This window comes from Carcharodon carcharias, chromosome 17 (assembly GCF_017639515.1).
Source record: "Carcharodon carcharias isolate sCarCar2 chromosome 17, sCarCar2.pri, whole genome shotgun sequence".
NCBI lineage: Eukaryota > Metazoa > Chordata > Chondrichthyes > Lamniformes > Lamnidae > Carcharodon > Carcharodon carcharias.
The window spans coordinates 110914418-110927301 of NC_054483.1; the positions used below are offsets into that span (position 1 = coordinate 110914418).

The 12884-nt window shown below is 43.7% G+C and overlaps 1 protein-coding gene across 1 annotated transcript in view; it reads left to right on the forward strand.

Annotated features, from left to right (window-relative positions):
* Positions 1–12884, forward strand: part of hpse2 (heparanase 2) — a 521818-nt gene that overhangs the window by 464389 nt on the left and 44545 nt on the right. Inside the window, exon 10 of the mRNA XM_041209324.1 lies at positions 8331–8476. Within this exon, the coding sequence (XP_041065258.1) occupies positions 8331–8476 (146 nt within the window). The remainder of the gene's footprint in view (positions 1–8330; positions 8477–12884) is intronic.

A 12884-nucleotide genomic window follows, 5' to 3' on the forward strand; every position in this document is an offset into this window, starting at 1 on the left:
GTTAGCCTTGGCCTTTGTGCTCAACTGCAGGAGTGGAATCCAGAACCTTGTGACTCAGAGTCAAGGGTGTCACCCACGAAGCCATGGCTGACACCCAACGATGACATCCAACAACAGGTGCGCGAACTGGAATAAAAACAGGACCTGGTGGGTATGTTCAACAGGCCTGACAAGGTCTGTGGAGAGAGACCTGGGGCAGAATTTTGCCCTTGGTGTGCGGGATCAGCTCGCCCAGCGTGATACGCGAGCGGCAGTGCTGCCTGTTTTGGGGGGGGGGCGGGGGACGCATGGGGGAGGGGGAGGAGGGTGAGCAGACACTTCACCCATGTGCACAATGGAGCGCTGAATGATCTCCCTGAGGCACAGAGCTGAGCTGCATCAGGGAAATTAAATTCAGTTTCAATAAAGAAAGTTAAAGGTCATTTACACATGTCCCCCTCAACGAGATGAGCTCGGACACGTTAATGAAATGTTTAAAAAATATTTCTCGTTTTAATAAACCCTTCGCGAAACCTCATCCTGCCTGTGGGTGAGGTTTTTATGATAAATGCGGAGGGCGCTTGGGTTGCTCCCCCTCCCACCTCAAGGTTGGACAGGCAGCTCTGTCAGATTGGTTAAGTGGTTAATCCACGGGCCTTAACAGGCCCTTGACCGGTCGGCGGCTGCGCAGCCGCTGAGTGGAGGATTGGAATGACGCACGGTAATGTCGGGACACAACTGTGCGTCATTTTACCCGTCAGTCAGCGGGTCCCACCCCCACACACCGGACAAATAAACGCTGCCCATTATCTCTGTTTTTCTCTCTCCACAGATGCGGCCAGTCCACCTGCTGAATATTTCCGGTATTTTCTGTTTTTATTTCAGGCTTCCAGCAACTGCCGAATTTCACTTTGGTATCTGCTTGAACTGAAATTGTCCCATGGCAGTTCCTGGATATTCTGACTTCCCCGTGGTTATCCGTTTCTTTAATATAATGATTTCAGCTCAAATATTATGTGTCAGAAACAAACCTGTACTGTATACTTCAAATTTCAAGAGTAGCTTTATTGCTTAATGTTTACTTCGTATGCCAAATGAAGTATTATTTTTACCGACATATAGAACCTTCTGATCTGTTTTCATTCTCCTGTTTTACAAGATAGCTATGCTTAAATCAATTTCTGATCAGCTGAACACCAGGCTGTACTTTAGACCAATCAGAAAACTGGACACTGTTGACGTGACTTTGTTACTGAAGTGACCTCATCAATTCATTACCTTCAAATTAGACCAACGATTAGAGGCCTTGAAATCAATCAATGGAAGCTACAATTTCAGCTTGTGGTGGGGACAGTAACTTTATTGGAGAGATTCAAACACAGAGTTGCAGGAAAGCGGGACATGAATTTGAGAGGTGACAACATGACAGTGATTTTTGGAGAGGAAATCGAAGTTGGTGATGGAATGATAGCTTGCAAAGACAGCAGGATTAAGGTTTGATGTTTGAGGAATAAGCTGATTACTGTAGCTGTGAAGGTGAGAGGGACAGTAGCTGGGGAGCAGGAGCCATTTACAATGTCACCTAGCATGGCCCAGGAAGGGAGATAGAATGGTGAGAGGTTTGGTGCGAATGAAGTCAAGGAGCAAGTGGTGAGTCATGTGAAGAAGGCAGCTGACCTTGGAGATGGGAGAATGTGAGATGGAAGTGAAACTGGAAAGATGATGAGGGTGAATTCAGGGTTTGGGAGAAATACTTGAACCAAGATCTTCTGACCCAGGTGCAAGAGTGCTACCAAACAAGCATTGACTCAAAACAAAAATAAAAATACCTAGAAAAACTCAGCAGGTCTGGCATCATCTGTGGAGAGGGACACAGTTAACGTTTCGAGTCCGAATGACTCTTCAGCAGAACTAAGTAAAAATAGAAGAGAGGTGAAATATAAGCTGGTTTAAGGGGGGGTGGGACAGGTAGAGCTGGATAGAGGGCCAGTGATAGGTGGAGATAACCAAAAGATGTCACAGGCAAAAGGACAAAGAGGTGTTGAAGGTGGTGATATTATCTAAGGAATGTGCTAATTAAGGGTAGAAAGCAGGACAAGCAAGGTACAGATAGCCCTAGTGGGGGTGGGGTGAAGGAATCGAAAAAGGCTAAAAGGCAGAGATAAAACAATGGATGGAAATACATTTAAAAATAATGGAAATAGGTGGGAAAAGAAAAATCTATATAAATTACTGAAGAAAAAGGTTGGGGGGGGTGGGATTGGAAAGGGGGTGGAGATGGAGGAGAGAGTTCAGGATCTAAAGTTGTTGAATTCAATATTGAGTCCGGAAGGCTGTAGAGTGCCTAGTCGGAAGATGAGGTGCTGTTCCTCCAGTTTGCGTTGAGCTTCACTGGAACATTGCAGCAAGCCAAGGATAGATATGTGGGCATGAGAGCAGGGTGGAGTGTTAAAATGGCAAGCGACAGGGAGGTCTGGGTCAAGCATTGTCTCAAGTTTGCTACATTAAAAGGCACAACAGTGACCTAATTTATTGCAAACAACAGGTTCTTTTCTTAATTTGCCAATAAAATGTTAGAACGTGAGAATGTGAAGCTGAGTGTGCTTTGAATGTTGCTCACAGTAACATGGTGAGTCATTGAGTTCTTGGTAAATTGGACATAGTACGTTCAGTTATAGGGTTAACTCCTGCAGCAATCACTGGACTTCAGAGTTTGAATGAACTGATTGAGCAGATTCTCACAGAATGACATAAATAAAAACCACCTGTGTCTATATGAATCATTGCCTGGGTCTGCTTCATGTGATCGTACTGTATTGGCTAATGAACAAGAGAGATAGTTCTCTCCTTTACACTTAATAAAAACCATGGCCTTATGCATTATCCACAGATCTTATGCTTGGGCCATTGACCTGCACGTGAATTACAATTTAATTTCCTCACTCATGACTGCAAGGTGTGCACCTATTGCATAGTCCATGAATATACCTCAACTATCAGACAGAAGGAGACTAATAATAAAACATTTGTCATCCATTTTGCCAAAAATAGAATTGGTACGGAACTAATACTATGAATTCTAAATATATTAAATCATAGCGATCCATTTCCCTTCTCCTCAAACCACTGAAATCTTTGTGGTGATGATGATCCCACAATGGGGTTAGGCAAAGAATTCCCGGACTTTGAGCAGCAATAATGACCCAGTGACAACGTAGGTCCGATCAAACAGAGTGACAGGTACAATCAGAATTCACTTAACTTCATTTAACTTCAAACCCCGCCTTAATGACTAAGTAAAGTAATTAACTTCCCCGGATTAATGCGGTAGCTAATATTTTGCTTAGTCTAGCATAGAGACAAACCAAGGCCTACATGGGTTAACGATTCGGATCCATGACTGATTCTGATGGAAGGTCATTGACCTGAAACCCAAACTCTGCTCCTCTCTTCACTGATGCGTCCAAAGCTGCTGAGTATTTCTCCATGCCTCAGGGAGATTTCTGTGCTCTTTCGTGCACATGAGTGCAAAAGAGCGCAGTCCCCGACTCTCCCTCCTCCCCCCACCACCCCCCCACCGCCCACACAGTAGCGCTGAGCGCTTCCGGGCGCACGTCACGCTGGGCGGGCCTTAATCGGCCCAACCACATAAAATGGTGGCACGCAGCCGATTGCGGGTGGCGATCGGCTCTGCTCCCCACCAACCCCCCCCGACAGGCAGAAGATTCTGCCCATAATTACTGCTCCTAAACTACCAGAAACAGCCACCTAAAAGCCCTTCATTGACAAATAATTGTTGCCATTTCACTGTGGCAAGTTGTGTAACTGAGCTCAATAAATCTGTACATTTGTGACTCAGTCAGGACCAGTGACCGTGCAGCGTTATTGTAAAAACCTGACTGATTTAATGGTGCCATTCAGGGAAATAAATGGGCTAAGTTCTGCCAGCTTAAATGTAGACCGGGGCAGGGGGGGAGCGGGGTTTGACCCTTAAAGCCTACCGAAGTGGCCTAGGGAAGTCACATGGTTGTAATAACAAAAGCTGCCCAAGGAGAAGGTCCATTGCCACCTTCTCAGGGCAGTAAATTCAGCCTTGCCAATGTCACCCACATCCCAAGGACAAAAGTTTATTTCTGCAGGCTCTGTTTCCCTTTGCACATCTTTTGTTTCCCTTCCCTATTTTTCTTGATTCTTTCTACCTAATGGAATTATACCTGTCTGTAAACTCATTGCTGACCACCTTACATCTTCTTGGCTCCATGTTACACTGATTGAAACTTACAGAATACTGAAAGGCCTGGATAGAGTGGACGTGGGGAAGATGTTTCCATTAGTAGGAGAGACTAGGACCCGAGGGCACAGCCTCAGAGTAAAGGGAAGACCTTTTAGAACAGAGATGAGGAGAAACTTCTTTAGCCAGAGAGTGGGGAATCTATGGAATTCATTGCCACAGAAGTCTGTGGAGGCCGGTCATTGAGTGTATTTAAGACCGAGGTAGCTAGGTTCTTGATTGGTAAGGGGATCAAAGGTTACGGGGAGAAGGTAGGAGAATGGGGTTGAGAAACTTGTCAGCCATGATTGAATGGCGGAGCAGACTCGATGGGCTGAATGGCCTAATTTTTGCTCCTATGTCTTATGTTCATGGGTGAGCCTCCTTCTGCACCGTAAAGATGCTGTGATACTTTAAATAAGGTGCCTTTAGTTGGCGCGAACCTAGTTCCACAGACAGTCCTGTTAGCCTTCCAAAAGCTGGAATAGTGACGAGTGACATGGTTGCCCCCACCATGATTGACATGGTTACCCCCCCCCCCCCCCATGATTGACATGGTTGCCCCCCCCCATGATTGACATGGTTGCCCCCCCATGATTGACATGGTTGCCCCCCCATGATTAACATGGTTGCCCCCCATGATTGACATGGTTGCACCCCCCCATGATTGACATGGTTTCCCCCCCATGACTGACATGGTTGTTCCCCCCCCCATGATTGACATGGTTGCCCCCCCCATGATTGACATGGTTGCCCCCCTATGATTGACATGGTTGCTCCCCCCCATGATTAACATGGTTGCCCCCCCATGATTAACATGGTTGCACCCCATGATTGACATGGTTGCCCCCCCCATGATTGACAAGGTTGCCCCCCCCATGATTGACATGGTTTCCCCCCCATGATTGACATGGTTGTTCCCCCCCCCCCATGATTGACATGGTTGCCCCCCCATGAATGACATGGTTTCCCCCCCATTGATTGTCATGGTTGTCCCCCCCCCAATGATTGACATAGTTGCCCCCCATGATTGACATGTTTGCCCCCCCCATGATTGACATGGTTGTCCCCCCATGATTGACATGGTTGCCCCCCCCCCATGATTGACATGGTTGCCCCCCCCATGATTGACGTGGTTGCCCCCCCCCCATGACTGACAATGTTGTCCCCCCCATGATTGACATGGTTGCCCCCACATTTACCACCAAGTCAGTTCCTGCTCGTCAAAACTGAGAAGGGCTGCTGGCAATCTGGCAGGTCCATGGGGGGAAAACGCACACCTAGATAAGTAAACTAATCCGCTGGATGGCAAGGGTTAACAGGAAACCATACAACAGGTTGTTAAAATGAGCCAAAATAAGTGAAGTCCTGCAGTGCAAACTATGCTCTAATTCAGCAATCAGGCTCAATGAAGGGGCAGTGCAGAGCTACCCAAGGACTTTGTATAATGAAAAATGCCCCAGAAAATCATGCCCGACATTGTAAGTGTTTAATTAAGACCCCACTTTTCACACAGGATGAGATAGGATAGGCTGCTGATTAGATACAGCCGTTTAAAGATGTTTATAGATTCAGTGGAGGAATCAGCGAGCGTACAAAATACCTGTGCATTGTTAGCACTTCAAAATAATGAATTGGCCAAGGTCATGTGGCCATAGAATTGATCGTTTTTAACTTTCCTATGCTAATGCATCTCTTTTGGAAAAGTGCATTGTATTAGGGTGGTTGCTTCCTGTGTTGTTGAATTAGGCCTTGGCGTCAGATATGCAATTAAGTGACACGGCTACAAATCGACCAATCAGCTTTCATGAGAATGAAAATGCCTCAATGTCCCTGATGCTCCAAAACTCCCTCCCAGATCCCTCCGACTCCTCCCTCCTTTCAAAGCCCCCTGTTACATTTTTTTTAACAATTTATGTTCGATCTACAGCACTAAAGATCACCTTCCTAACTGAACACAAGTGTCTGGGGAAAACGGAAATTCTTTTTACTACAGTAGATAACTGAATGAACACGCATGTGTTCTCTTCATTTTTGGAAGAATAAACATTCTTTCAGCCCCTGGAATTTAATTAATAAATGACAATTTGTTACAAGTAAGGGTTAAACTATAGCACAAAGTCAATACAGTAGATTTCACTTGGTTACAGATTTCTAACTTATGCTTAATTGCATCCAAAAATAACAAAAGATGCAACACTTCATTAACCAAGTTAATAACACTAAACCTGGCCCAACTCCATAACATAAGATTTGCAAGTGAGGTTCACCTAATCACTGAGTTCTTAATTATTCATCTCTATCTTGACAAACCCAGAAGAACTGAGGAACAGCCAATTTATCCCTCAGAATCAGTGTATCTGATAACCAAGCAGCCCATGGCCTCTCAGAAAGCTGTCCCCAGCCAATCAATAGTTGATAACTCTGCAGATCATTATCATGGTGTGCTACTGGTGAGATCAACACTCGTAGCTTCACACGAAACAGTATGTAACAAATTGGGGCAAGTAGATGGAACTGTCGAACCAATGGGATGGGTGTAGGGAAGAAATCAAGACACAGAATATTCTGCCTAGGTGTTCTCTATTGGTTAACCGCATTGACCATATGAATCTAGTTTTATTCCCTACTGACGCCTGCAGAATGTGGATTCTACCTCAACCTAGAGGCACAAAGCCAATTTAAATTGACTGGTCTCATCTCGCAAATAGAAATTCAAAATAAAGAGACTTCGGATTTGACCCCCTACTCAGCAAGGCCACCTCAAAAATGTTCCTTTTTTGCTGTTTTGTTCATCGTTCCCCCCTCCCCTCCATTACTGTCAGCTGTCCAGCCTCAGGGGATGCCAGCAACCAGGTAAAAACCAACAGGTCAACCATCTCTGGTCCTGTGACTCAGTACCAGAATACTGGTTCTTTGGGTTGGATAAGATGTACAGTTCCTATAGCAGGAAAGCCAGAGCATGGGAAGAGGGGATGAGCTTTAAAAATGACAGAGGAACTGGTGCTAGTTTGTCAACTATAATGTACCCCTAGGCAGCCTGTAGGGCTGTGTCACTAAGCTTTCTTTGTTTTGTGAATGCAGGTGAGTGAGATGCTACGTCTCCATATGTCATTTACTGCATTGGCCTAAAGAAACTCTTCTGAGACAGGCACGGAGGAACAAATGTGCAGTAAAAATTGTCCCTCAGGTCACATAAGGCTGTCAATGCAGGAATCAATACTGAGAGAGGTTCATCTACCAATGTGCACAGACAACTGTTGTACTGGCTTTGATTGTCCATTCTTTCCCACTCTGAGGTCAGGTGTTTCTTATCACAATGTAATTTATAATCATTAACAGCATTTGATGAGTTGCCTCACTCTTTATGTCATATTCCATTTGCTAATGGTGTTTTACCTGCTATACTGGCTGCATTCTGATGGAGCCTAATTCCATGGAGCTATCAAGTTAACCTGACTATGTAAACCGAGTGAATCCAATTAACTGCAGTGGAATGGGATGTCACAATAAATCAGCACATTGCTTTTCCCTTTAGAATTCCTGCCAACCATCAATCCCAGAGGGACGAGATGAAGTTTTCTTTGACTGTCTCACATCAAGTTATTCTCTATCTAATTGCCAGTCGACAGAGTTCAGTCTGACACCTCCTTCAATGCTGCTTGAAGTGATTTCAGTAGCTAAGCTTTGCTACAATGGGCACATAGAGGAGCATTGAGGGTTTGTGAGATGGCTCAGGAATGGGATGGGGGAGGAAAGGATTCAAAATGTAGATTGTCCTCCCTTGGGATCCTCTAATGGCTGTGTAATGTTCCAGGAAACTTGGAGATGCCTGCAATCACCCTCCTTGGAAAGTAAGAAAGGGGGTGGGGTGGGGGCAGGATGTAAGAGTATAATCAAAACCAAGGGGCTGTACACCCACTAAGTTTGTGAATATAAGGCATGTGTGTTGAGTCATTGACTGTGTCATCTTGTGTTACTGTCACATTTTAGCGATCCTTTCTCCATTTTCTTCGCCCACTCCCAATTGATGTCAGTTCCAAAAATTAACAGAAAACCTCTTTTCTTGAATTCCTTGCAGGACTATTGGCTTTCTCTCCTTTACAAACGGTTGGTGGGAACCAAAGTCCTCACTGTTCAAGTGGCAGGTCTACAGAGGAAACCTAGGCCCGGGCGAGTGATACGGGACAAACTGAGGATCTACGCCCACTGTACACACATCCGCAAGTAAGACTCCTTTGTAGTGTCTCTGCTCGTCATTTATGTAAAAAAAAAACTCAATGCCTTTCAACTGCCTTGTTAAGAATAATATCAAAGGAATAGAGGGCATGCCAAAGACCAGGACAAAAGCTGGCTGGATTGCACTAAAGACTAAGTAAATGTATGCCACTGTTGACATCTGGAGACCTCTGTTTTGCATCCCCCCCACCTCCATCCCGGTTAAATGAGTACTGCCATCAAAGAGCATCATAGCATTTTTTTTTTATCTTGTCAAAGGGACAGAAGTCACTATTGTTCCAGCTTTGCTGATGGTAATTTTCTGACAGATAAGTGTCCCAGAACTTTCATCAGTGCCAATGACATGAATGAGCACATCGGATGATAAGTGATGTGCATTAAAGCTAAAGGCTGTTCCTTCTGCTAATTTACTTGGTTTGTCTCTCTGCCGTCGTTGATATTGTCCTTTTCCCCAGGTATTGTGTATCTGTATTCATTCATCCCGCCTGAAAGATTAGAAATTACGGGCCAGGAGAAAAAAAAAAACCTTCCTTTTCTGAACTACAAGCTAGTTAATCAAGAATTACTAATGCATAACAGGAGGAAACTTTTGTTGAGGATCTTTCGGCCTCACAAAGCCCTTATTTTCAGAGGAAGACAGGGAGTTCTCTAGAAATTGTCTAGCTGGTTCTCTGAATTAAAGACTACTGTGCAAACCTATAACACAGGCTCAATTAGCTGGCATGTTGGCATGAAATCTAAACTTTCTACATGGATTAATTAACTGCTGAATAAAAGAGATGGATTGATACCCACAGGCATTAGGACATAAGAAATAGGAGCAAAAATAGGCCATTTCGTTCCTCGAGCATGCTCCACCAATCAATAAGATCGTGGCAAATCTGATCTTGGCCTCAAACCTGCTTTTCAACCCATTCCCATAGCCCTTGACTCTTCTATTGTTCAAGAATCTCCCTTTCTCAGCCTTGAATATATTCAATGACTTGGCCTCCACAGCGCACTGGGGTAGAGATTCATGACGAGAGTTGACATTCCTCTTCACCTCCATCTTAAAAGGGAAACCCCTTATTTGGAAACTATGCCCCCTAGTTGTAAATTGCCCCTCAAGGGGAATTATCTGCTCAGAAACTTATACATTTCAATAAGAGCACCTCTCATTCTTCCAAACTCCAATAGTAGAAGCCCAACCTGCTCAATGTTTCCTCATAAGATGGCCCTTCCATCCCAGGGATCAGCCCGATGAACCTCCTCTGAACTGTATCCAATGCATGTTCTCTAGGTGTGGTCTCACCAAAACCCTGCACAGTTGTAGCGAGGCTCGCCTCCTTTTATACTCCATTCCCCTTGCAATTAAGGCCGACATTCTATTTGCCTTCCCATGCATGGAAACTTTTTGTGCTGCAGATCCTTCTGAAGCTTCTCTCCAATTTTTCTATTAAGAATGTGTTCATGGTTTCACTAGGACATTTCCATTGGGACTAGTACAGAGCTACAAGATGTTGAGGTATTTATGTGCTATGGTTTTGGAAAGGTAGTGCATAGGGTCATGCCCAGAGTTACATATCCCTCTTATAATTAAGATCCCAATCTGAGATACACCTTCAAAGGGAGGCACAAAACATAGGGAGAGAGGAAAGGAGAAAGGAGAGCAACATCAAAAACATTTACCACAAGTTGCTCCCATCCTTTGTGGTCAGTTCAAGAACAGCATAGGGAAGCACCTGAGAACTAGTCACTAGTCACCTTACAAGTAAGGAACAGATAAATGGATGCTGCTGGGTGGTAAAATAGGCTTTATTTGTATATAAACTCAAACCTTCAAAAATTGGGGATGTGGTTTCTTTAAAAAAATACTATTTGTTCCATAAGTACTATAGGTTTATCAATACTGAGTATGTGATTTTAAAATTCCGAAGCAAAAGATGGAAGTTATTGAGATGTTTATTACGTATTAGGATTGCTAAATGTCAACATTTGGTGAATCATTTCCAGATGTGTTCTTCACATGTTTTGTTTTAGTTTTTCTATGAGTGACGCTTTTGAAATTGTCAGTGAAAGATAGCTTTCTTCCATTTCCACATGCTGAATTGGGAGTCTCTGTGGGGAGCTCCCAAGCATACAATAAATAGACTTGCACTCAAATAGCACTTTACCATTGCCCGCAATGTCCCAAAGTGGTTCTGGTTTTGTAGGCAATGGTGCTAGCCATTTTATTACCAGCAAAGCCACTGAACAGCGATGAGATGAATGAGATGTTTGTGATGGTATTTTTTAAGGGAGGAATGTTGTCCTGCACACCTGGAGGAACTCCCAAATATTCTTTGAGACAGGTTGGGGTGTGGAGGGGTTATAAAACAGTGGAGCAATTGGCCAGACAACCTCCATGTAACTAATTCCAGAGCTGCATTGGGAAAGGTCATGGTAGCAGTAAAATTGGCTCCCTACACTTTCAGCTATAGAGAGTGTGTAACTTGTGGTAGTTAGGAAGCATTGAGGAAAGGCAATGCCACAGTAAAATAAGGGAATCACACCTCAGCCAAAAAGATTGGAAACAGGCTGAACAATTATGTAAACACATATCAAACAGAAAATAAAAAGTTTGCTTGTGTTGTAACGGCATGCAGTGCATTATAGCATGAAAGCCCTGGCATCCATTGCATGTCATAGAGGGCCTGAGGCCTTTTGAAGTCTGGCAATGTTCAGTAGTAATTGTCTAAATTCAACTGTATCTCTCAACATCTTGTTGGAAATGGCTACTGTGAAAAAATAAATATAGTACTATATATATCATTGCTTCATTAATAAGACGAGGCATGGAGAGTTTTTTTTGAAAGTCCTTATTTAGAAAAATAAGTGTTCATATTTGGATCACACACTGGTTATTGATTGTTAATACTATCCTCTTAATGCACTGAAGGTAATAACACACAAACAGACAAGGACAAGATAAAGTCAGCCAACTTCTCACACCAGGTAGCCAATTAGCTCGCTCAAAGAGAATGAATTTGACTTTATGCAATGCTTTTCACGTCTGCAGGATTTCTTAACGTGCTTCACAGACTTTGGAGTACTTTTGAATCGTAGGCAAATGCAGCAACCAATTTTCTCATGGCAAAGTCCCATAAACTGTGACGTTATGTTGTTACATCAAGCCTACAGCACAGATACACGCCATTTGCCCAACAGGTCTATGCTGGTATTCATTCTCTACCTAAGCCTCTTCCCACTCTAACTCTTCCTGCCCAGTGGCCTTTTCACTGTATCCCTTCTCCCTCTTAGCTACACCCGCTAATTCAGTATCATCCGCACATTGTGACACAAGAACTCCAAATTTTGATTCCAGATCATTTATGTATGTGGAAAATAATGGTGGTTTCAGCATGGACTCCTGTGAGACACCACTTCCTACTGTCTTCCAGTCCGAGAAATATTCCTTAAATGATAGCCTCTGTTGTGTAGCCATTCTGTAATATGACCCTGCATGACATTGCCTGAACAGTGTCACTCAGGCAGCACCTTATTGAAAGTAAATTTGTAACTTTTCCAGAAAATGTGATGCTTTGTTGAGGATTAGTGTGCACTGCATGGACAGATTCCAATCTCTAATCCAGACATTTCAATCATTTAGTCCAAACCAGTCCCAAATTGAAAAAAACTCACCCCCACCCCCCCACCCCCCCACCCACCCCCCTACAGTCATTTAGAGCTAGGTGTTGCTGTGTTAAAATTTCAGACAATCCCAGCGTGAGTTTGCATCCTTAGGAAAGAAATTGACAATGTCTGAGAGAGGAGGTCACAAAATGAGGAACATGAATATCTGGAGCAAGTGTTCCACTTGGATCTTGGGTCTTAGATGCATAAAAGGGTTTCTTTGCTGGGAACTGCACGGATGATTTAACTCTTCAATCCCATGCTGTTTCATAACTGATGTTAGGCACACGTCAAAATGGAGAATTAAGATCAAACATATGTTTATATGCATATACAAAATGCTCAAGTGGCTCCTTCAGAGCTTCTGATTAACCCTGCCAAGACCCCTGTAAAACCTATTTCAAAACAAGCTTCTCATTTTAATCCCATGTTCTCCTGCTGACTACCCCAAAGAGAGGCAAAAAGTCATTTCACAATCCCTTTTTTCAAACCAAAGACTCAGCATTTGATCCCACTGATATGCGTCCAGTTTTTTTTTCCGCAGGCCACCCTCACTGCTTCCCATCAACCATTCCAATAAAATCTGTTCTAACCTGCCCTCTCCCAGAAATCCTGTACAAGTGCCAGGACTACGGTAGCATAGTCATTACGTTAATGGATTAATAATCTAGGCAACTTGATTTAAAACCTCATGATTGGAGTTTGAGAAGTTAAATTCGATTTAAAAAGATTTGGAGATTAAAAG